A 25,545-nucleotide genomic window follows, 5' to 3' on the forward strand; every position below is an offset into this window, starting at 1 on the left:
AATTTTGTAAAAGTCGCTGTAAATCTATACGCTACACACGTTCCTAATCCTAGATATTATCTAGGGTGTATATAAACAGTTCTAAGTGATAGTAACGACCCTGGGACCGTTGGCGAAAAAAGCCTTTGCGAGACATACACAAAATGGTCACATATTTTGCCTTATATATATATATATATATATATATATATATATATACTAGCGGGGGGTACCCGGCGATGCCCGGGTGTCTTGAGGTAAATCAAAACTCCGGGTTGGGGGGGGGGGAATAATAAAATAAATGTTTTGGTAGGTAAGTATGAGAATCGAACCCGTACCCTTGAGTTGGAAATTAATGTGTGAAGAAAAAAAAAAAAACCTTAACCATTGACCCACGGCGACAACAGACAATGTTAAGCAGGTTATTTAACTATAAAAAGAGGCGTGTGAAGTTAACTCGGCTGCTTCCATTTGACCTAATTAAGAAGGTCAAATAGAAGTCACACAGCGTTTGGGTTTGTTTACTCAAATTTAACTGTTTCTTTCCCCAACAGATGTTGGGGAGGGGTGTCTGATCAAAGCTGATTGTTTCTGGACGTTTTTCCCAGGCGCAATGCCGAGAAGACGTCGTTTGAGTTTAGTTTCACATATTTATACTAAAAAGCCCAATCAACACGCGAGAAGCCAAAATAGCAATAATTTTGTAAAAATCGACGTAAATAAATCTATACGCTACGCGCTTTTCTAATTCCTAGATATTATTATATAGGACCTATATACACAGTTTTAAGCGATAATAACCCCGGGAGCGTGTGCGAGAAAAGCCTTTTGAAGACATACACAAAATGATCACACACATTTTGCCTTTTATATATATAGATAGATATAGATAGACTAGCGGGGGTATCTGGCGTTGCCCGGATGTTTGCAGGTGTGTGTGTGTGGGGGGGGAGAATAAGCGAAGTAATAACCGTTTAAACTTCTTTAAAAAAAATCGGAAAAAACAAAAAGAAAAAAGAAAGAAAAAAAAAAGAACAGCAAACGAACATAAAACTTTTAAAAAATCGGAAAAAAAAAAAAAAAAAAAAAAAAAAAAATGAGGATGGTGTTGCCCGGGTGTTTGGAGATGTGTATGTGGGGAAGGGGGGGGGGGAGAGAATAAGCGAATTAATAACCCTTTAAACTTTTTTAAAAAATCGGAAAAAAACAAAACAAAAAACAGCGAAGGGACATAAAACTTCTTTAAAACAATTGGAAAAAAAAAAAGAAAAAACAGCGACAAGCAGAATAAAAAAAAATGGTATAAATATGTTTCAATATTAAATGTTTAAAAATCGAGAAAATAGTAGCTCGGTTTTTATAGTATTTAAACAAATTCAAGTAGAACATCTGTTGCGCGTGTCGACGCATGCGTAGAAGCCATCTTATGAAGATACGATTTTTTTTTTTTTTTTAATTTTTTTTTTAGACCCCTCCTGGTAAAAACGAGTCTGGTTGAGGGTGAAGGAATGAATGTTTTGGGCCAAGGGACAAATTTTTCAATATTTGTCGAGCGAAGGTTCGAGCTTGAAAATGATACCTATCTGGCGAAAATCCGTGGCTTATGTCGAAAGTTTTTGGCATACAAACACACACTCACACATTTTGCCTTTTATATATAGACTAGAGGGAGGTACCCAGCATTGCCCGGGTGTTTGGAGGTGTGTGTGTTAAAACACAAAAAGTTTTAGTAGGAAGGTAGGATTGAACCCTGAAGCCTTGATGTGAAGGTGGAAACGAAAGGGAAAAAAGCCAGACACCTAACCACCTCGGCCACAAGGGAAGAGGAATTGATAAGTGTGTTAAAATAAGGTTTATAAAGTAAAATATACATGTGGGAGGAAGTGGTTTGATGTTTGACCTAGTTTTGCGATGTAAGCCAGTTACTGTTTCCCCTGCTTTTCGAAGAAGCGGCGAGCTGAAAAAGTCGGGCAAATTATATATATAAAGGCGACCCCTGTTGTTAAGTCGTAGAATTTAAATGTGATATAAAAAGTTTTATGAGCACCCACCCCCCAAGAAGGCCTCAGAAAAAAGCCTTTTGCAGACATACACAAAAAGCGAACATACATACATACATACACACACATTTTGCCTTTTATATATATATATATATATATATGACTAGCAAGGGGTACTGGGCGTTGCCTGGGTGTTTGGAGGGGTGGTGGTGGGTAGATCAAAACATGGCCGGGCGTTTGGAGGTGTAAAAAAAAAAAAAAAAAAAAAAAAGTTTTAGTAGAAAGGTAGGCTTGAACCCCCGAAACCTTGATGCGAAGGTGGAAACGAAAGGGAAAAAGCCAGACACCTAACTATCTCGGCGACGAGGGGAGAGGAATTGATAAGCGTGTTAAGTTAACGTTTATAAATTGAAATTGACAGATGCGAGGAAGTTACGTCACATGATGTTTGACCTTGAAACATTATGTAAGCAATGGCTGTTCAGCAGTTAAGATTTTGTGCGGGACAGCTTTTATTGAAGTTTGGGAAATAAAAAGCAGCTCCTGAACCCGAAGCCCTGAGGCGAAGTTTGAAAATAAAATCGGCCAGCCAGAATGAGTTACTGAAAGATGTTAGAATTTATTTAAGTAAGAACCAAATTGACAGGTGCGCGCACGGAATTCGTCGAGCGTGACGACGACGATGACAAGCTATTCAGCAAATGAGGTCAATGACCAGGTTTTTTGTTATGAGCGAAGTAAAAAAGAAAACATAAAAACAAATGTTAAAACTTAAGCAGGGGATGGGGAGGGGGGGAGGGTAATTAAAACCTCAAAAATAAAAAATAAAAACTAACGTAGAACAGCAAAACGAACACATGAAAAATGGCTTAAATAAGCCTGTTTCGATATTAAAATTTAAAAAAAAATCGGTGGGTACCCATGTGTTTTTGGGTGTGTGGTCGGAGGTGGATAAGCGAAGTAACAAAAACAAAACAAAACAGAAAAACGAACGTTACGTGAAAAATGGCTTAAATAACACTGGTTCAATATTTAAATTTTAAAAATTAAAAAAAAAAATAAAAAGACATCTCACACCACGATTCGAACCCAAAACGTTTAGATAATGAACCAACGCGCTAACCAACTGAGTTAACACGACGTACATGAAATTTAGTCAGTTCTTCAACTATTTAAAGTAAATCAGGTCATGACGTCATCTGACGCATGCGTAGAACCGGTCGTTGTCACGAGAGGACCGTTTTTGTTGCTGCAGGGAAGGTGAGCTAAAAAAAAAAAAAAAAAACTTCACACGTGCCAGTAGCTTATACCTCTACAAAGCCACCATTCACCATGAGGTATTGTCACATCTGGACAAATGCATCAACTACTAGTCTCCTCATCTTAAACAGGATCTAAAGAAAGATCCTCTAATCTAACCTGACTCCACACTATCTAACAAGCCCTAGCCTCTGTCCCATCACAGCAATGTTGTATACTTGTGATTGTTTTGCAAGTACTTTTATGGAATGTGTTTTGCCAAACTTGTCACACTGGCATCTCCTACCAGACACATATCTTCAACCAACCCAACAGTCAGCAACAATGGTCTTTAGATGCGGGAGGGTTTCTAATAGATTCTTTCCTTGTAGAGGTAGCCTGTAGAATTCCCTCCCTGTATCAACATGCAGAAATTTAAATATGAATAAACGTCTCACTGTACAACTAACTCCTCATTTAGAATGCCCCCATAGGTATGGCTCCTAATTCAGAGTAGTACTTTATTTCTCAGTGACAATGTGCCTTGTTTGGAGTGAATTAAAAATAAAAAAAGAAAACATGAAATAAAAATGTCTATAGGTGAGTCTTTGTACAGTACAGTTTATAATGAGTGTAGATTCAAAATGTTGTTGGCAAGATTTATTTAAATCGCCCTTAACGATTCTAGTTTTCTCGAACATGATCGTTCCTTAGTAAACGTGCATTTCAGGTGCGTAAATAATTAGACTTAATTAAAATAGTATTAAAACTATTAAAAATAGCTTTTCTAAGTTTAATAATTCACGCACGGGAAATACATATTTACCCATTCCTTTAATTTCAAATAATCTAAACTCAAATTCATTTTAAATAAATCTTGCTGAAGACTCCTTGAATCAGCACTCATTATAAACGGAAACAATTAAATATGACTCTCTTAATTTCTTTCTTTTAATCAACAAAATATTAAATGAACATAAATTTAGATCCAGGATTTTTTAGAACACATTCGCTGCAAAACTTTATACATCAATATAAAAATTGAAAACGCACTGTGGCACAATGAAAAGCACCCCTTTTCGAGGAGCTGGGGACTTTTCCATTAATGAACCTTGTGCCTAACTTTTCTGTACTTGTGAGGTGCAGATGTGTTAAGCAGGTGCTTGTGGGCTTGGGAAGATTAGAGCATGTCGGCTGGGTTTGAATGACAGTCGTTTATTAATATTCAACTAAGTCAAAATGATCTGATATCCTAGAAAACGAAAGGTCAAACTTGGAGAACTCATCATCGAGGCATACGAAAACAAAACAATGTTCAAACTGTATGAATATATCTCTCTATGTTGTTTTCTCTCTTTCTCTATTCCTCTATTACTCCCCTCCTCTCTCTTTCAATGAAGAAGGAGAGAATTAAATATACTTCTATTGTTTTAAAACAGTTGAAGCTGGGATTCTGGGGTCGATGGATGCAACATAGCAGACGAAGTAACGACCTGTTGCATTGATGTTACCATGTGCCTATCATTTGATATTGTTCATTCCCCTGGGGAGCTGGTTGCGTTCTCAGGACATTTCTCAACCAAGTAACTCTCCCCGAGAAATGATAGTGTCATAGCACCATACATTTTTATTTTTAATGTTTATGACTTTTCCGAAAAAAAAAAAAAAAAAAAAAAAAAAAGCATTCTTTTCATATCAGATGCACCATGCATTTCAAATCTCGATTTTTTATATTTTTCTTCAATTCAGTAATCTTGATAAAGTCATTGAACACTAAAGATGAAACTATAACGAAAATATAAACAATTTTAGTTTTTCTTTTTTTCACGCTCACATGTAAATAAAGGATGAATGAGCTATGTGAGGAATATTATTCAACTATGTTTTCTATATTTCAGAATTATCAAAGGCAGCCTCCATAATTCTTCAGATATCAAGTTTTGTTATTGCAGGCATCGATGATCATGGCTCTCCAATCTCCTCTGCATTCAGTCTTTCTGATGAAATCTATAATTGTGTTTCCAGTGACCCTGTCGTGTCCGCTAGTGGACTTTGTTCGTTGTTTTCCTCTGCTCTTTTTTCCGTCAATTTTTCCTAACAGCAAGCTTTTTTCCAAGCCGCCCGCATTAAATGGCTGACGAACTTTAACAGTCTGGCATGGACGGTATTGAGTAGTGATCTGCTGTACACTGTTACGCATGACTTCTTCGTTTGTCTTCCTTTTTATCCATGAGATTCGTAGAATTCTCCTTAAAAACCATATCTCAACTGCTTCCAAATGACTTTCAGCCACCTTCAGTACTGTCCAACATTTGCAACCATAAAGTGGAATTGACCAAACATACATTTTCAATTACACAATAAAGAGAACCACAGTTACAGTGTACATAAAAAATGAATGAATATCAAGATCAATTTTTAGTTTTCATAATTCAGGTCATTTGAATTTCCTGATAACATTTAATAGCTGCAACGCCGATCCTACAATTTTGGTGAAATATTATCAAATATTGATTATCTTGTTATCCAATGCCTCATAATATACAAGATACACAAGATAAGTGAGCACAAACGTTATATCTATTATAGCAGAAATATCATTTGAGTTCATTTTTTTTTTTTTCCAGAATTATTAGTCAACTCCAATAACGTCACAAAAATGAAAAAGCATATTGTTATTGTCATGATAAAATAACATAACATTATAACAATTTAGAAATAAAACCATTTTCCCAAGTTGCTTCATCTTTCATTTATAAAGTTAGTCACTCGATCAACATTCATTGTCAGGCAGTGTTCGAAGCATCCCTCAGGTTCACATTGGAGGAGGGCTCACTTAGAAGACCGCCTGTGAGGATGTGTGTGATAGTCTGCACATCGGAGCATCCTGTACAGAGCCCCACTTGTGCAGGTTGTTCTGTGTTTTGGCAACCTTTATTTGGGCCCAGTTGAGTGTTACCCACTCTTTTTGGTGAAGTTCAGAGCCTGCTAAGAGGTTTTCTTTCGGTGCAAGAAGAGCCGCATTATTGTTCTTTGATTCATTCCATCAATGCAGACAAAAGGACACGGATCTAAGATGGCAGAACATCACCATTATCGAAATGTAAGATATATTTTTATAACAGATACAGGATGCAAAAAGTATTTGAGGACATATGTTATATTCGCAATAGTGTGGATATTATTTCACTTTACATTTACCATATTTCAAAATTATCAATAACAGCCACTGTAATTGCACAACGAATGAAATTATCCTTACTACCTGAAATATAGAAATGGAACCATTGTTTTAAAAGTCAGATATTTCATTTATAAAATGTGTGCAGAGTTAAAGGTTTATGGAAACATATCACAATGACAGATGGCTAGGAATATTGCATACAAAACTTCCTGCAATCGTCATAGTTTTAAGAGTTGTTAGCAACGAAAGACGACATCCTCACTTCTTTTTACAAAATCTTCGAGTAAATAGCTGCTGTTTACAGAGTTTCTGAAACCAGGAATTGATAGGGTATGCAACAGAAGACTATGTGCTTCAAGAGTCGGTACCATTACATAATGCAGGATTGAATGGAAGATAATTTTCATGACATAAACATGACCCCTAACATTTGACCTCTGATGTAATGAATATGAATACATTTGGGTTTCTTCTCACAAAAACATGATTGGCTGGTGTAAGTCATTAATACAGACAAGAGAGAGATGTTGGAGATACGCCCAAAGCATATTACCAACTACGATTACGAACAATTGTTCATTAATAGTTACTTACTAGACGGCATTACTCAATTACTGTAACCAAAACCAATCCGCTACTTCATACAAATATATACTTTTCTGGGATATGAGGATTTTAGCTCTCAAAATCTTCATTTCTAGGACTCCTACGTATGGAGTAGAGTTAAAGAGTTAAAGGAGCACTCTTATAACATGAAAGAATCCTTGAAGTCTCCACACACACTTCAGCATTTCAAACCTCACAAAGAAACCTTTATTAAAGCTGAAGGAGACTTCAGTGAATAAAGTTACAAAATATGTTATTACCTCCACTAAGGCAAGGGTTATGTTTTTTGGCAGAGTTTGCTTGACCAGCATGTAATAGCCAGTTTGTAAAATATTACGCACTTGTCTACAATTTCCTCCCATGAAAAACAAAACTAAAAAATATGTATGCACATACTTGTGACTGAAAAAAAAAAAAACATTGTACACCAAAAAATCACATAAATTAATCAAGTAATTTTATTTTTATATATAAAAAAAAAAAAAAATCATTTTTAAGCGAATCTGAGTCCTGTGCCTAAAACCAAATGTAGATTCCATGAACAAGGCTTCTTTCTTAGAACTGCATGCCAGTGGAACTCTCTGACGCTTGCCTGTTTCCCACCTGACTACGACTTGGACGTCTTCAAGTCCAACATAAACAAACTCCTGACAAACCGCCCCCTTAAGTAAGACACTATCAAAACCCCCAATACTAATGATTACTACAATACTATCTCATTGATTACTGTACACACAATAACCCTTATCCCTGAGTGGCCTTCGGGCCTTGATAAGTGGTGACCCCCGTGTAAAAAAAAAAAAAAAAAAAATAAAAATAAAAAAAAACTTATGTTAAGAATGGCTTTCTAACATCTTGCAAGTTGGAATGATTTAGGAGTTATTTCCCTTGTTCTTTCAGTCTGTTTTCAATGTAGTTAGTCCTTAGGACACAAATGGTGACTTGAATGGGTTTTAGAGAAATCTAAACTAAAATTTAATATATGCCCAGTTGTTCAGTGTTAAACTGCTCAATTTCCAGATAATTTTAAATATTTTTTTATTAGCAAGAGGTCCCTGGCCTTGCTCAACTGTATAATATGCTTAAATATATTTTAATTCATGCAGATCTTGTATTTATTATTACAGAACCAATTCTCTATTGAATATTATATTGTACCTAACTGTACTGATTTCAAAAGTTCTAAAAAAGAAATATGACTTTGGTGCTATCAGCTAGAATCGAAACCAAAAACTTTAGTGCTCCAGCTATGCTCCCCATTGTTTGAGCTATCGACAGATAGATATGAAAGATTCAAAATTAAACCACTAATGGATGGATAAAAAGTTATGGAGCAAAAAGCGTCATTTTTGGCTATTTTGGGGCATTTTTCACCTCTTTTGAGCTTCTGGGGATACAACGGAAATTTTTGCAAAAATATTTTTTTACTGTGCACATCTATTTAATGAAATACAATTTGTGGCAAAATTTCAGGAAAAATTAATGGACGGTTATCTGGCAATCGTCTGGACTAACGGACACATGGAAGCCACTGAAAACATAGGTTCCTCTCTGATAAATCAGGGGACCAATACACATGTATACCTTAACGAACTCTTGCATACACCTACACACATGATCAAACATACGTATGCACAATGAACAATAAACGCAACAAACATTTTAACTTAACACACGACACTCTCTTATAGTTCTTACATATTCCAATATTCTTATAGTTCTTACATATTTCAAGTCAAATAACATCTTATTTGCATATATTCTAACTTGGTTTTAATATTCTTCTTTAAATGTACTCGGTAAACTTGGCCTTTATTGCGGATTGGTCTCTTATTTGGAGTCGTAGGAACACGTGTATTTGGCGGACATAAGATCGGTGATGAATATCTCTTCTTAACATGCTTACCAACCTTAGCACTAACTGGCTAACAGCCTCCCTTACAAGTGGTAAACCCAAATGTGTGGTCACTCATACAAATGGTGACCCTCAGACTTTAGAAGTCATACTTGCCGTTCACAAACAAAATGGTGAACACATCAACAAAATGGTAGAATGGACTTTTCAATCATTCACACACAATGATTAAACATTCCTCCAAGACCGAGTACAACAAAATCTTGTCTTTTTACTTCGACAACAAACAAATGAACCTTACCCACATGTACAACAAAGATGCCGTCAACCATGCTCATGCTGGTTAAACACATTTTTTTTGTCCAAATGTGTGCGCAGAAAAAAAACAAAAAAAAACGAATAAAATAAAATAGAAGAGCAACTTTTTAATTCCAACTTGCATCTGAAACGTCAGAATTTAATAATTTTCACTGTGATAACAAGGTGCAAACATTACATCACACACGTTTAGTTACATGCCACAAACTTTAACCTTTATTTTCGCTGTCTGCATATTTTTTCACCATGTGCGCATTAATAAAAAAAACAAAACATTTCAGCTTTCTGTATAGTCATGGAGAACGAGCAGCAACAAGCCCACGAAAAACTACAAATAGCGACTCATGCTGTCTCAACCTACAGTTTTCAATATTAATATGGAAGAGAACAAGCGACAGTAAGCCAACCAGCATATACAGATAAAGACACTCATGCGACTTCAAAAGCACAGAGTACACTGGCACATTATTTTAATTTTTTACCCCCCCCCCATACACAATAATCAACGTATACTTCAATAAACTCTTTACATACAAACATCAGACATATGTATGCACAATGAACACTACGCGCAGCAAACATTCTTACTTCAATCACGTGTACACAAAAGTATAGCAACACAGACATACACGTATATACACAACCCATTCTGTATTGTTCATAATTTCTAGGTAAATGAATATTTCTTGTAATATATATATATATATATATATATATGTAACCTTGCTTTAATGTCTTTCCTCTCGATGTCTCTTTGAATGCACTCAGTAAACTTGGACTATTATTGATTGCTTTAAGTGGTGCCCTACGACCTTCAACATAACAGCCTCCATGGAACTGTTCTCAACAAATATCACAAACCATGCAGGCTCTTCCATTTTATTTTTTGTTTTAACTTGACTGACTTTACACTACTTTTAATTAAAAATCAACTTGAACATAAGTTGAAACACCAATAAACTTATTCAAGTAGGTAGATGAGTAACTTAGCTTGCCTTTGGAAACATTTTTTTTTTTGTTGAATATTCTAATAAAGGCCCATTATATTTTACATTGTCCAGATCTTATAAAAAAAAAAAATTGCATCAACAATTGCAGTTATGGCATGTGTAGTTGTGGGGAGGGCATACACAATGACTTTGTTTCATTCGATTTTTAAACTGATGAAACATTTTCTATTTTTACTTTGATCACCTATATTTATTTTAGTTTTGTACACATACAGTACTAGCGCAGGTGTTTGGAAGTGTGCGTTGAACACAGAAAAAACAAAAGTGTTAGTAGGCAGACAGGCTTGAACCCGTGACGAACCCATGACATGAAGGTGGAAAAGAAAGTGAAAGAAAACGTGACATCTTACCGCTACGCTACAAAACCATAGAAAGTGAAAAGCATTGAAATTTAGCAATGTCAGTCAAACGGTTGACATGCTAAGTGAATGAGTTCACGCAGGTGGAGAAATGAACATTAGTTCAGCTTTCAGCCGTTTTATTCATTTGGTTCCCCACGATGTTGGGGAAAATCAGCTTCCCATAAAATGGGAGTGTCCAAATGAATAGCAATTGTCTGATATGAGGAGTTTCCCACCCACAGTGATCAAAGCTAATTGCTTTCTAGATGTCTCTGGCAGGAAGTCGGGAAGCTGCCTTCGCTTTGTTTCCCCATTATACAAAAAAGCCGAACAAACACGTGAGAGGACGGAATAGTGTGAATTTTGTAAAAGTTGCTAAAAAAAAAAAAAAAAAAAAAAGATAGAGATGAGCTTCGTTTGCAAATCGTAGATATTATAATCTAGGGAGTATATAAAAAGCTCTAAAAAAAAAAAAAAAAAAATAGTAACCCCTGTACATCTCGTACTGAGCAGAATATCCCTTTGGGTACAATGGTCAGGACAATTGCCAAGTATCGGTATTGCTCAAACAGAAATAAACCGCAAAGAAATCTGTGACAATACATCCAGAACACTTCCAAGAAAACATTTTGAATGATGAGCAACAATGAATTCACAAATGCCTCGAGGGAAAGAGAGCAATGGAGAGTCATAGCCATCAATGTCTGCACCAGGCAGGAACCCACTTAAATGAATAAACATTTGACAGATTGTCCTATCATAACTATCAATCATTGATAATTAAAAAAAAAAAAAAAGAAAAATGGTCACCTAAATTTTTACTTTAATCCATAATATACTTTATATTACATATTTTCCTTCACTTCATACAATCACCACTATTCATTACTTTTCTTTTTTTAAGAAAAAAAAAAAGGAAAAAGAGAAAGAAAAGGGAAAGAGAAAGGAAAGGGAAAGAGAAAGGAAAGGGAAAGAGAAAGGAAAGGGAAAGAGAAAGGAAAGGGAAAGAGAAAGGAAAGGGAAAGAGAAAGGAAAGGGAAGGGAAAGAGAAAGGAAAGGGAAAGAGAAAGGAAAGGGAAAGAGAAAGAAAAGGGAAAGAGAAAGAAAAGGGAAAGAGAAAGAAAAGGGAAAGAGAAAGAAAAGGGAAAGAGAAAGAAAAGGGAAAGAGAAAGAAAAGGGAAAGAGAAAGAAAAGGGAAAGAGAAAGAAAAGGGAAAGAGAAAGAAAAGGGAAAGAGAAAGAAAAGGGAAAGAGAAAGAAAAGGGAAAGAGAAAGAAAAGGGAAAGAGAAAGAAAAGGGAAAGAGAAAGAAAAGGGAAAGAGAAAGAAAAGGGAAAGAGAAAGGAAAGGGAAAGAGAAAGGAAAGGGAAAGAGAAAGGAAAGGGAAAGAGAAAGAAAAGGGAAAGAGAAAGAAAAGGGAAAGAGAAAGAAAAGGGAAAGAGAAAGAAAAGGGAAAGAGAAAGAAAAGGGAAAGAGAAAGAAAAGGGAAAGAGAAAGAAAAGGGAAAGAGAAAGAAAAGGGAAAGAGAAAGAAAAGGGAAAGAGAAAGAAAAGGGAAAGAGAAAGAAAAGGGAAAGAGAAAGAAAAGGGAAAGAGAAAGAAAAGGGAAAGAGAAAGAAAAGGGAAAGAGAAAGAAAAGGGAAAGAGAAAGAAAAGGGAAAGAGAAAGAAAAGGGAAAGAGAAAGAAAAGGGAAAGAGAAAGAAAAGGGAAAGAGAAAGAAAAGGGAAAGAGAAAGAAAAGGGAAAGAGAAAGAAAAGGGATGAAGAAAGAAAAGGGATGAAGAAAGAAAAGGGATGAAGAAAGAAAAAGGATGAAGAAAGAAAAAGGATGAAGAAAGAAAAAGGATGAAGAAAGAAAAAGGATGAAGAAAGAAAAAGGATGAAGAAAGAAAAAAGGATGAAGAAAGAAAAAAGGATGAAGAAAGAAAAAAGGATGAAGAAAGAAAAAAGGATGAAGAAAGGAAAAAGGATGAAGAAAGGAAAAAGGATGAAGAAAGGAAAAAGGATGAAGAAAGGAAAAAGGATGAAGAAAGGAAAAAGGATGAAGAAAGGAAAAAGGATGAAAAAAGGAAACGGAAGAAAAAGGAAACGGAAGAAAAAGGAAACGGAAGAAAAAGGAAACGGAAGAAAAAGGAAACAGAAGAAAAAGGAAACAGAAGAAAAAGGAAACAGAAGAAAAAGGAAACAGAAGAAAAAGGAAACAGAAGAAAAAGGAAACAGAAGAAAAAGGAAACAGAAGAAAAAGGAAACAGAAGAAAAAGGAAACAGAAGAAAAAGGAAACAGAAGAAAAAGGAAACAGAAGAAAAAGGAAACAGAAGAAAAAGGAAACAGAAGAAAAAGGAAACAGAAGAAAAAGGAAACAGAAGAAAAAGGAAACAGAAGAAAAAGGAAACAGAAGAAAAAGGAAACAGAAGAAAAAGGAAACAGAAGAAAAAGGAAACAGAAGAAAAAGGAAACAGAAGAAAAAGGAAACAGAAGAAAAAGGAAAAAGAAAAAGGAAAAAGAAGAAAAAGGAAAAAGAAGAAAAAGGAAAAAGAAGGAAAAAAAGGAAAAGAAAAAGGAAAAGAAAAAGAAAGAAAAAAAAAGAAAAGGAAATAAAAAATAAAAAATAAAAAAAAAAGAAAAAAGAACAAAAGAAAAAAGAACAAAAGAAAAAAAAGAACAAAAGAAAAAAAGAACAAAAGAAAAAAAAGAACAAAAGAAAAAAAAGAACAAAAGAAAAAAAAGAACAAAAGAAAAAAAAGAACAAAAGAAAAAAAGAACAAAAGAAAAAAAGAACAAAAGAAAAAAAGAACAAAAGAAAAAAAGAACAAAAGAAAAAAAGAACAAAAGAAAAAAGAACAAAAGAAAAAAAAAGAAACAAAAGAAAAAAAAGAAAGAAAAAAGAAGAAAAAAGAAAAAAGAAAAAAGAAAGAAAGAAAAGAGAAAAAAAGAAAAAACAAAAGAAAAAAGAAAAAAGAAAAAAGAAAAAGAAAGAAAAAGGAAAAAAAGAAAAAAGAAAAAAAGAAAAAGGAAAAAAAGAAAAAGGAAAAAAAGAAAAAGGAAAAAAGAAAAAGGAAAAAAGAAAAAGGAAATTTATTTCGGTGAAGTAAATATTTGCTTTTGTACATATTGAATAATTTTTCTTGATATGCATATATGGAAGATTTTACGCATACAGTAACTGAAGACATACTCCATTCTTGTCCTTATTGGTTTAAAAAAAATTGTGAAATGCAAACCACACCAACATTGCAATTTTCTTTCAGATATGCATAAGTTTGTTCCAGTAAAAGAATTCTGTTGATAACTTTCATTTATCTTTTTAACAATTGCTGCATACTACAATTAACAGATAACAAACCATTCATTTCTTTTAGCTTCCAAATTTTTAATAAATAATATCTCTCTGTATTAAAGTCTTCTACAGTTCAATCACAGTATTTTATGTGACTCACATATGTGTGTTAATCATAGTTTGATTTGTTTTCGAGGGGCGTTTTTTAAGACCAAATCTGTTCTGACTTTTTACCATCTTCCCACCAGCCAATATCCATACATAGGTCCTGCTAGTAGTCTATTATATAAAAGCAAAAATATGTGTGCGTGTGTATTTTTTTGTATGTCCGACAGGGAAGGGGGTCACTAATTCTTACAACTTTTTATATACTCCCTAGATTATAATATCTCAGATTTACAAAAGGAGGTCATCTTTATCTTTCATTTGAGCAACTTTCATTTTATAAAATTCACGCTATCTCATGGTTCTGCCTGTTTGTTTGTGTTTTTCCTTAAAAAGCAAAACTAAATCGAAAGCAAAGTGAGCTTCCCAGCCCTTCATGCCGAGACATGCAGAAAGCAATAAGCTTTCATCAATACGGGGAAAACCCCTCATGCCAAATAATTGCTACTCCTTCTTATGGGGAGCTAGTTTTCCCCAACTTCATATACGCAGGAACCTTCCAACTTAACTGGCTTGAAACCAGGATTAACTGCATGATTTCATTCACCTATGGCGTGATGTTTGACCTAGAAAACCAAACTTCGTTTAAGCACCTGCGTTTTTTAATCGTTTAATTTAAACCATTTTCACTTCTCTGCCTTCTTAGCCTAACGATAACATGTCATGTTTTCTTTTCCACCTCAAGGCTTCGGATTCGAGCCTACCTGCCTACCAAAACTGCCCCCCCCTACACACACATCCTCCTAGTCTATTATATAAAGGAGAGATGCAGGTCTTGCTAAAACTATTGAAATCCAAAGGGAATAATAATGATTCTGGTACCCATATGGTACCGTCTTGAAGGAGAGAGAATTGGATGCATAATATGTGAAATTTACAACAAAATATTTTTTTCTACCTTAATGACTGCAGAATCAATGGGTCATGTAAAATCGTCTCTTTCTAAACAATTTCAACATCTACGCATGCGTAAACTGCTTCACTTCTCGGATAAGTTAAGTACATAAATTTGCAGCATCATGGTATGTCTACCACCGTAACTGAATGGGTTAGAGTGTTGTTTACGAACTGTTAACTTTTGCGTTGGTGCTCACCTTATAGCGGACATTTCGTTTTATTTTTAACATTTTTGAAAAGGTTTGTTTCCGTAAGCTTTTGCATTTAAACAGATTTATAAAGTTTTGTACTTTGTATTATTTACTTGGCTCCAAACAAAACAAAACAAAAAAAAACTGCTGATAAAAAATGCCCTCCAATAGGAGGGCATTTTTTATCAGCAGTTTTTTTTTTTTGTTTCCAAACTGATATATAAATTATTGCACAGTAAAAATAAATTAAAACAAAAATCATTTAGCAAGTGCAACTTTATTTTTGTTTTGTTTTTTTATATGGCCTGGGCAATGCCGGGAAGCCCTGCTAGTATCCAATAAAATGGTGAATATACAAAAATTCACTCTTAAATTTTTTTTCTTGTTGTCTATGAAAACTAGGAGTGGATGGAAATGAAAGGGTAAAAATTACTTGTATTTAATTTATGACTAATGAAAAAAAAAATGATCAGAATTAGATATTAAAAAGACTGAAAATAAGTTTTTAATACAGACCAATATTTGTCCAAGCAATTTTTTATGCAACTAATAGTAAAATCACAAAACTATAGAAAAAATTTATAAGATCAATTTTAAAGTTATAAATTTAAAAAATAAACTTTTTAATATTCATACAATAAAAAAAAAAAAAAAAAAGTCCACATGAAAATTAAAGTAAACAAGTTCTGTGCAATATTGGGTTTATATAACTAGTGAGACAAATTTTATGTAGGGTTCGGTTAGACATAAAATATTATCTCAAGATTTTGCATAAAGATAAACAAATTATAAAGCGCAGGATTAGATAATATACGCATAAATCAAAAATGTTATGTTATGTGGATGTAGAGTAATAGTATATCTTTTGCAGAATGTATTTTATCCCTACAACATTATCACTGATAGTTTTAGACAATCTACATTATGTAGCAATATTTAGATGTTACGATGACAGGAGTGGAAAATCTTATTTCGTAATTACATTAAATAAAATTTTCATTAGTAAAGCTAGAAACTTATACTGATGTGTTCATGAAGTTATGTCACAGACAAAACGATCATAATTTACTTAATTCCCCATGAAGACAAGGTTTTTATGTGGAGGATATCTATAAAAAAACACATTGAGTCACATTGCTGTCCGGTAGGAGCTTTTCTATCCTCTCCTATGGGGAAATAGGCAGAAAGAGATTATTATGTTTCTAGATTGGGGTTTTCAAAACTACGGCCTGCCAAAGTCTTAATCTGGCCCGCAGAGTTCTTATAGAAGACAAAAATATTCAGGAAATATTTTTAAAATGGAAATATGTAAAAAAAAAAAAAAATAGTGCTTTTTTTTGTTTTTGTTTTTTTTTTTTGGGGGGGGGGGGCATGTGTAGCTCTAAAAAAAATCAACAATATGAACCCCTGTGTTAAGTTTCATCAAAAGACAAACATTTGAATTGAACATGCTACCCATGGCATTTTGGCAAAATGTTGTATCTGTTCTAATAATACACTTCAGGTTTTCTGTCTTCAATCATTGAAGAAGAAATCCATCTAGACTGAGGAAGTTTTATATTTTTGTTCTAATCCAGCGTTTTTCTTGGATTGTTCCCACATTAAAAACTGTGTCTAACTTTGTCGTTGTGGGAGGAGGGAGGCAAGTAAACAGGAGCTTACAATATAAACTAATGTATTACTAAAAAAAGAAATCAACAAAAGAATATGAAAAGCTCAGAGCAAAATTAATGCAGTGTTTATTTTTTTGAATTACTGTTGAGAGAAGAAAAATAACTACTATTGCAACTATTGACAACATCGAGATGAAAAGCGAAAAAGACTATAATTTTGCCTATTTTACAAATATTTTAATGAAATGTGCTCTGACGAACTCGTAACACTTGTGCCCCACTCAATGTACATGCACCCGACTAACCAGACAAGTAGCAAAACCCCACCCCTTCAGTCCCTAAATGCTTTCTACTCTAATAGTGTCTTCCCTTGAATTGCAAAACTTTGGAATTCTTTCCTTGACTGTACTAACATGCAAATGTCATATAAACATATTGCTGCTCAACTCCCCACAACCCCCTGTTAGACATAATCCCAAATAGTAGCTCCTTACATTCCATGTGGCAATATACCTTGTTTAAGGTGAGAAAGAGTTAAAAAAAGGGAAGAAGTTATCACAACCAAACTGTCACCAGCATATCAACAAAACACGTTAACTTATTTACCGCAATAGATCTGTTGATTATCAGGAGAATTGAATGGAAGGCTACAGAAAATACTTCTACCTTCTTTGAAGATAAAATTTTCTTAGAAAAGATTCATTGAATACAATCAGCTATTCTACCTGGAAATGGGGAGGGAGTATTTGTATAGTTTTCTGTCCTATTACAATATTAGAAAATCCAGCGGATTTTATTAGGGACTGGCAAGGAAAACAATTCGTTTTATAATAAATATACTCCCGATTGAAGAACGTCCATCAAAATCACATTTTGCAAGAAGAATCCATCGTAATCATTTTTTATTTAGCATCACTTTTTCCTTGTTCAGGAGTCTGACAGTTCATAATAAACAAGCTTACTTTCCAATTCTCACGGTTTAACCAGTCATCTGTTTTCAGATGCGACAGCCTACAATGTAATCTAATCATTTACTTCCAAGTTTTCCTTGGCTGGTCAAACTTCCTGCGATTTAAGGCTGCCATGCTTCTACAGCAGTTTATCAAAGACGAAGATTTCACATGACCATACCAGATTTGTTCTTAAGATAACCTTTGTAAAGCCAAATCAAATAGCCAATGCATAATGTAAGACAAGTGATGAATGATAGGTCAAATAGCTAATGCTATTTTATCGAATCTCATGAAAGAGTTAAGAACATTCGGTACAAAGAAGATTCGGTACAGTGAACTTGGCACAAATAAAGCTTCCATTTCATAAACGACACATATTCTGACACCTAATCAGAAGGAAACTAGGTTGACCACCGCACAGAAAAATCCAAGGTTTGAAATAAATCCAGCTGGTTTCCTTGAATGTGTATGAACCTAGTTAGATCCCAGCACAAAAACTTTTGTTTCAATCAAAATAACAGAGAGTGCCCGTATGACCACAGAAAATTTGGCCGCAGTAGGCAAGCTTAAACCTCTAACATGAAAGAGGAAAAGGAGGTGAAAAAAGCAAACGCAGTAGCTGTCACGGCCATGACTTATGACTTCACGATGGGTTGAAATGTTTTTTTTTTAAATGTGACCCCTCCTTGCAAAAAACGGTCCAATTGATCAGCACAGAATCTTTTCGGACAATTTTTTTTTTTTTTTTTTTTTAAGATATTTTTCATCCAAGACATTGATCTTTCTAATGATACCATTTTGTCATGGTATGATGCGTCTGAAAATTTTTTAGCAGACACACAAACACACACGGCCACAAACTAACACACCTTTTCCCTTTTATATATTAGACTAGCGAGGATACCCGATGTTGCCCGGGTGTGGGGAGGTGGTACAGTAAGGCTATTGAGCAACCTAGCTCTAAAAAGTTTCAAACAAAATAGTGAGTACCAGTGCGAGCGCAAAAAAAAAAATTAACCGTAGTAGCCAGGTAACGCTAAAAGGAAAAGGAGGTGGAAAAAAAAAAAAAAAAAAGCAAACATGTTAGCTGTCTCTCATGTGACTCGTGACATCATAGGTGTTTGAAATAATGTCTGACCCCCTCCTTGGAAAAAAAACAAAAAACGGTCCAGTTGATGAAAGAATTAATGGTTTGAGCCAATTTTTGGATGTTTATATCATCCGACGAGAGTTTGATCTCTTGAACGATACCGATTTTGTCAGCGTTAGTTGCGCGTGTCGAAAATTTTTGGAGACACACACACACACACATTTTGCTTCTTATATTAGGTAAATGATTTTTGACATAAATAAGGAAATAGGGTTAAAAAGTAAAATTGGTTTATTTAATGCTTAAACAATATATATTCCTTGTCTCGGAAGCGTTCAAGAACAGCCGTGGAAAAGGGCTGTCTGGAAAGTCAAAATATTATGACTGAAAGTGTGTGAACAAATGAAAGCAAAAATAGGATTCAAGTTATTGAGAAAATTTAGAAAAAAGTTTTGTAATCAGAAATCAACTAGGCTGAACAAGACCTACAAAATGTGTGCTTAAAATAAGTTATTATAAACAAATTGAGGTTGCTTCTGTGTTTCCTCCACCATACCATAAGAACAACTAAGATAAAATAAATGATCATAATTATTTGTAGTGTTCGTTTAATTTCACTGGAGAAGTTTCTTTTTGGTGTCAACAAGTCCAGGTGAGCTCTCACCATTTCTTCAAAATCCAGCTGGAAAAGTTTTTCCAACTCTGCAACTACTACATGGATCACGACAAGGATATGCAACATTATTTGATAAACAGTACATAAAAATCAGACTTGTCTATAGGAGATCGATTCTGCAAGACAGTACCTCCCCATTACATCACAATAAAACGTCAAGGAAGCCCGACACCAGTGGAACCTCCACAAACGAGGCCAGTTTTGGTGCTTGCAGTAGCCATCACACGATGTATATTAACTACGCTCATTCCATCAGTAATTTATCATAACTTCTTTATATACGAATTTTAGAGAGAATTTTCAAACTTTTCTTTTTGACAGTGGGTTTACTACAAAAATATAAATAAATTATACTTACTAGTTTTCTATGAGCTTCTTCGATCTTTTTATTATTTTCCTCCATTATACGTTCGAGATCCTCTCGCTTTTTCCGCTCCTCTTCCTACAAAGACAGGTGAGAGTGTTCATACGGTGACGAAACAAAGGGCAAGAAAAATAGAGGTTGGGAAAGGGAGGCGAGCTGTGGATAAACAGAAAAAAAAAATTTTTTTTCTCTAATATGATGACAATGGCAATAGCAAGCATAGACATTGTTTAGATTTTTTTTTTTTTTTAAATAAGGTGGGTGAGACCAACGATACGCTCCATTCAACTGTAGATGTAGTAGCAGTAGCAGCAGCGACAGCAGTAGTACCTGCGACAGTTCTACAACCACTACACTCTCCACCGCCACCACCACCACCACTAGACACCAAAATGCATCGTGGGAAAAAAGAAAAAAAAAAGCACCTAAGTCTCAAAAGTCAAAATTCTCACTAAGAAAATCAAATTCAAGTTTAAAACATTAACATTTGCCTAATTTTTAAAACATAAGAGTTAAATGATAATGAATTCATTTTAGACAATGTTAAATGTAAAAAAAAAAAAAAAAAAAAAAATGCAATAAAATTTGGATGACTTGAATAATTTAACAACCTTGTGTTAAGTTTCATTAAAAGAAAAACATTTGAATTGAACATTTAAAATTTATTAGAAATCATTGCGAGAAAAGAAAACGGATAAAAATAATTAAAAAATAAAAATTTACATGAAAATAAAAAAAAGTCATACATACCAATCGAATTTCTTTAATATTTAAAAATAAAACATTAGAATTTGAAGAAATTTATTTAAAATAATTTTTTTTTTTATTTTAAATTAAAAGTAAAAAAAATTAGTGCTCTGTGTACAAGATTTATTTTTTATTTAACACAAGGATATACGTATATAGCAAAGGCCCAGCCTCTCATTTGGAGGGCAGTGAATATATATATGTATGTGTCTATATACATATATATAAATATATCTATATATAAACGCAAACATAAAACATGTATATGCAGACATGCACATACACATTTAGGTATGTTGTGTGCATATATGCATATATATATTACACATTAATCTAAAAAAAAAAAATAAAAATAAAAAAATAAAAAACAATGTTTGAAAAAAAAAAAAGTTACAGAGAAATGACAAGGTTATGTCATTGATAGAAAAGTATCTTTCTACATACCCAACAGTAGGTAGGTACACGGCTGTAGTACATGACATGATTATATCCTCTTCAGGAAGGAATGACTCCTCTTCATACTGTTTACTTCACGGCAGCCGCCAGTTTTCTTAAAGTTATTGATAGCCCCCCCCCCCTCAACTACAGGTATTGATTAATATCTAAATGTTTACCAGTTGGTAGCAGTAATAATAACACTAATAGCAATACTAATAATTACAGAAAATGGGAAGAACACATATTCCAAACATTAATTAAAAAAAAATAAATAAATAAAAAATAGAAAAAAAAATGTAAAATTAAGTTATTTTTTTCTAAGCTGAAATGCTTGTGGAATCCATGTTTAACTTAACCCAAATATTATTCTGAAACAAAATGGATAGCTTGAATCAATCTGATGATGGGAAGCTAGTCTTTCACCAGTTTCACTCCCAGCGAGGCTGGTACCTATTTATGTACTTGCGTAGAATGTTTTGCTTACAGTATCTAAATTCCAAAATAATCATGCATCTAAATACTGGCCAGATTCGATAACTTCAATTATCTAACAAAAAACAAGTGCATCAACACAAGACATAACACAAACATAACAGTACCAAAAACGAAAAAATTAATATAAGAAAATAAATTTACTGAAATCCAAAATATAAGCAAATCCTAATAAATATCATCTGACAAATCAGAAATAAAGGCAAAAATAGTCTAACCAAAAAATTATGTCTAAGAATTGCAGTTTAGAAGAGGCAATTTTGAATATGGACAGAGTAGCAGTAAAAAACACAAACCATGGCAACCGCCACTATTAACTGATGTGGTGCAGAGACACCGATAAATCTCAAGCCATTTGATTGGTTGGAGCAATGGAGGTTGTTTTTCCTATGATACCAATGAGAAGCATCTTAAATCAGATGTAGATACAAATGTTTTTCGCATTTAATACCCATTGAACTTTAAGCAGGAATCTGAATAATGTATCAAGTTCTTAAGTTCTAACACTGCATTTCAGAATATTTTTATAGCAGCTTTATTCTGAACTCTAAACTAATTATTGGAAAATAACTAAGGAAATATAAAAAAAGAAACATTGAATATACCAAAAACATCTAATCATTTAAATGAAGATATATGACCAAATGAATAGAAAGAATAAGTAAAAGAACCTCTTAAAAATTCTTAATAAAAAATAAACCAGCTGAAACAATGCTATTTAAAAAAAAAAAAAAAAAAAGTTAAAAATTAAATGACAAAAAATTGCTAGTCATTTCTCTGATAAAACCATTAAAAAAAAAAAAAAAAATTAATAATACCCATTAAGAATAACTACAATAATATTAAGATTTAATTAAATTAGCTAAAAATAATATTGAAAAGTTAACTAACCGCAAGCAAAATTTAGTTGAGTTTTGTCTTTCATTTTTTCAGTCTTCTTTACTAATAAAAAGGAGCTTATAAAAATAAAATTAAAAAAAGCCTAATTAGGGAAGGACAGAACTGTGAAGGAGTTGCAAAAAGTTTTTCACAATTGAGCTACAAAACCCTTAATCCTTCACATCCAACCCAGTCTATTAAATAAAAACAATTTATCTCAAATATGTGTATATTCTATATAAAAAAAATGGTCAAGATATAGGTAATCACTGAATACTTGGCTTGAGCAGAATTGATCCATTTTTTTTTTTTTTTTTTTTTGGTATTAATTAAGGCTGCATAAACTTTACATACTTCCTGAGCTGTTGTGAAAATCCAATCTTTTAAATTTCTGCAGGAATCCATTGGCGTGGTTTAATTGTAACTGGAAATTTTCAGCACCGATTACTGTAAAGAAATTGGCTCATTAGGTCGGTCCACATAGCAACCTAATGATCGTGCTCCTTGTGACCAGTGCCAGCCAGATTTTGGCCAGGAGTAAAGAGACATGAACATTTCACGACAGAAGGGGAAGGAAAAAGGAAAGGGTAAACACACAACATCCATCCACGCACACAGAGACAAGAAACAGCTTCCCTCGAACAGACAAGTGATTAAAATTACAGTACAGAATATAACTCAAAATACAATTTTTAATTTTAAAAATCATTTTTAAAGTAAAAAATAAATTTAAGAATCTTTAAAAAGATTAAAAAAAAACAATAGAAAAGAAAAAAAAATAGAAAAACACCCTTCTCTATAAAAGAATTGTAGCAACTTAAAAAAAAAATAAAAAGAGACTTTTTCTAACAGTCTTATTACAATCAGCCAATAAACATGAGGATTTATTGACAGTGAAGTGTTTCTGGATACCGTGTTTTAGTAAAAAGAAAGAGTAATTTATAGCAAGTTCAATCATATCCAAGAGATATCAAATCAACATTTACTTTTAGCATTGGCAAGTCAAAATAATCTTAACTTAGCATTATTTTGACAAGTTAAAATAATCATAAATGGTGATCAGAATTTTTTTGACTTACCTTCTTGACCAATTCAAAATAGTGACTAAAATATGATTTAACTAGCAGTTATCTAATTAAGCCATTTCAAGAATTACTTTCTTCGACTAAGAACTCCTCTACACATAATTAGCTTATCTTTACTGTTTATGAAGTAAAAAGAAAAATAAATTGTAATATAATCTCTCCTTTAATTTCCGTAAAAAATAATTAAACACCAACTAAAAAGTCATAGGCCCTCCAATTTTTTTTTACATCTGGAACAATATCACTCTTTAATTTTCTTCCTTTGAAGATTGTATATAATGCTGGGTATGGGGCAGCCAAACCAGCTGCCAAAATTGCCCTGCTTTTTATTGAAACCAACCGAGAGCTCTTTTTAGTATCCTCGCTGTTCCCGTAAGTGCAATTGCCTGAATCTCTTTTTTTTTTATATTAATGTAAGCTGAAAAGTGAAATAAACTCCAAATACAAAAAGAATTTCATTACCTAATTCTTTACATGAAATGAACTTCAATCTTAAGAAAACTGACCCCAACATCAGATTTAGAACTGTTATCCACAATCTTGTGATAATTGCAATGTATGAACACGATATACAAGTAAACAATCGGATACAAAAACACACAGCATTATGATACAAATCAATCTGACACTGGTTTTGCTGCTGTTAAGCTGAAATATGGCTCTATTCAGTCCTAGAAGGTCTACTATCTATGGGAGAATACTGATAGGGTTGCTCAAGCCTTTTTTTTTTTAGGGCAGAGTGCACTTAGTGCATTGGCTTCTCAAAAGCACACCTGACTGTGTCTAACCTTCTGTCAAGAAGGTAAATAAAAATAAAATATACATTAAGGGAATAATCGATTTCAAATGTGATATTGTTTAAATAGCTATTGCGTTGTTTTTTTTTTTTAATCTGTTTAGAGCTGGTAAATTTCATATACCCTGAATATCCTGTGAATAGAATATATCATAAATATATAAGAACATAAAAAGGTATAGAACATACCCAAACGTGGAAATTGAATCAAACTATTTCACCTATTGATAATTATAAGATTCTTGATTATCAAGTAGTTAAGAGGAGGCCATTCCAAAGCAGTAATTAATCTCAAGCACAGGTTCAAATGTAAAAGTTTTTTTTTTCTCTTTGTGAAATTTCTATCTTCCAGTTCTGTAGAGAATTATTACTCTCATTTATAAAATACATAATTTATACGAATAAAACAGACATGTTTTTTTTTTTTAAATATTACAAACAAATGGAGTGTTTAGATATTAAAATTCAAAGATAAAAAAAGCTGCTTTTAATTATTATTGAAGACATGTTCCTTTGTATGCATAGAATCTGCTGGCATGGTTTGACTAATCAGTTATTGAGAATTTTTTTTTTCCCGCCAGATTAGATTATATAGTGTGTTCCATAAGTTTTGGGGACATTTCAGGTGCTTATATATGCAGAACTATAAATAGTAGAAAGATGTAGCTGGTATTATTTTATAGTTAAAGTCTTTAAGATTTTTGTAATTCTGTCCCAGAAAGGAATACATTCGTTTCAAGTAACTGAGTGATCTTTGCTACTTAATAGAGTAATAATAAGTTGCCTTAATGAATGTTCGCAATTGTAGTTGGTTAATATGCTTAAGCTTAAGACTTTCAGTGTATTTTAACATCTTTCTCAGGCTGCTATTCCTGTCCTGTATTGGCGTGGTTTAACTAGCTTACACCAGCCAGTCATATTCTTCTGTGGAGGAACATGGTTGTATTCAATGATTTTTTTTTTTTTCATAATTTTTAAAATCTAGTATTAAAATTATCTGTGTGTCTTGTGTCCTTGAAATTACAAATACTGAATCCTGAACACTTATTCAACATGGATTTTGCACAAGCTTCTGAAAAGAGGCACCAGAAAAGTCCATATTGAGATGACACTGTAAATTCATGAAGGAAGGGTGTTTGTGCATAATTAAAACAGCGTGATACCCCTCAACTTCAGATGATACAGTTGAGCTAGTTCAAATTGGCTTCAAGGGCAACCACAGTAAATCAATCAGCAGAGCCAGTAAGGAATTTCAACTTTCTACAACAACCGTTTTGCAGATTGTAAGTACTTTGCAAAAAAAAAACAAACAAAACTAATGAATTTAACTTTAAAATGACACCAGTTTCATC

The 25,545-nt window shown here is 33.3% G+C and overlaps 1 protein-coding gene across 1 annotated transcript in view; it reads right to left on the minus strand.

The window, feature by feature from the left end:
• Positions 1-25,545, minus strand: part of LOC145293782 (arginine and glutamate-rich protein 1-like) — a 122,626-nt gene that overhangs the window by 57,694 nt on the left and 39,387 nt on the right. The window contains exon 4 of the mRNA XM_080140322.1: positions 19,751-19,834. Coding sequence (XP_079996448.1) covers positions 19,751-19,834 — 84 coding nt within the window. The remainder of the gene's footprint in view (positions 1-19,750; positions 19,835-25,545) is intronic.

This window comes from Euprymna scolopes, chromosome 15 (assembly GCF_053919585.1).
Source record: "Euprymna scolopes isolate OS-2025 chromosome 15, ASM5391958v1, whole genome shotgun sequence".
Classification (NCBI taxonomy): domain Eukaryota; kingdom Metazoa; phylum Mollusca; class Cephalopoda; order Sepiida; family Sepiolidae; genus Euprymna; species Euprymna scolopes.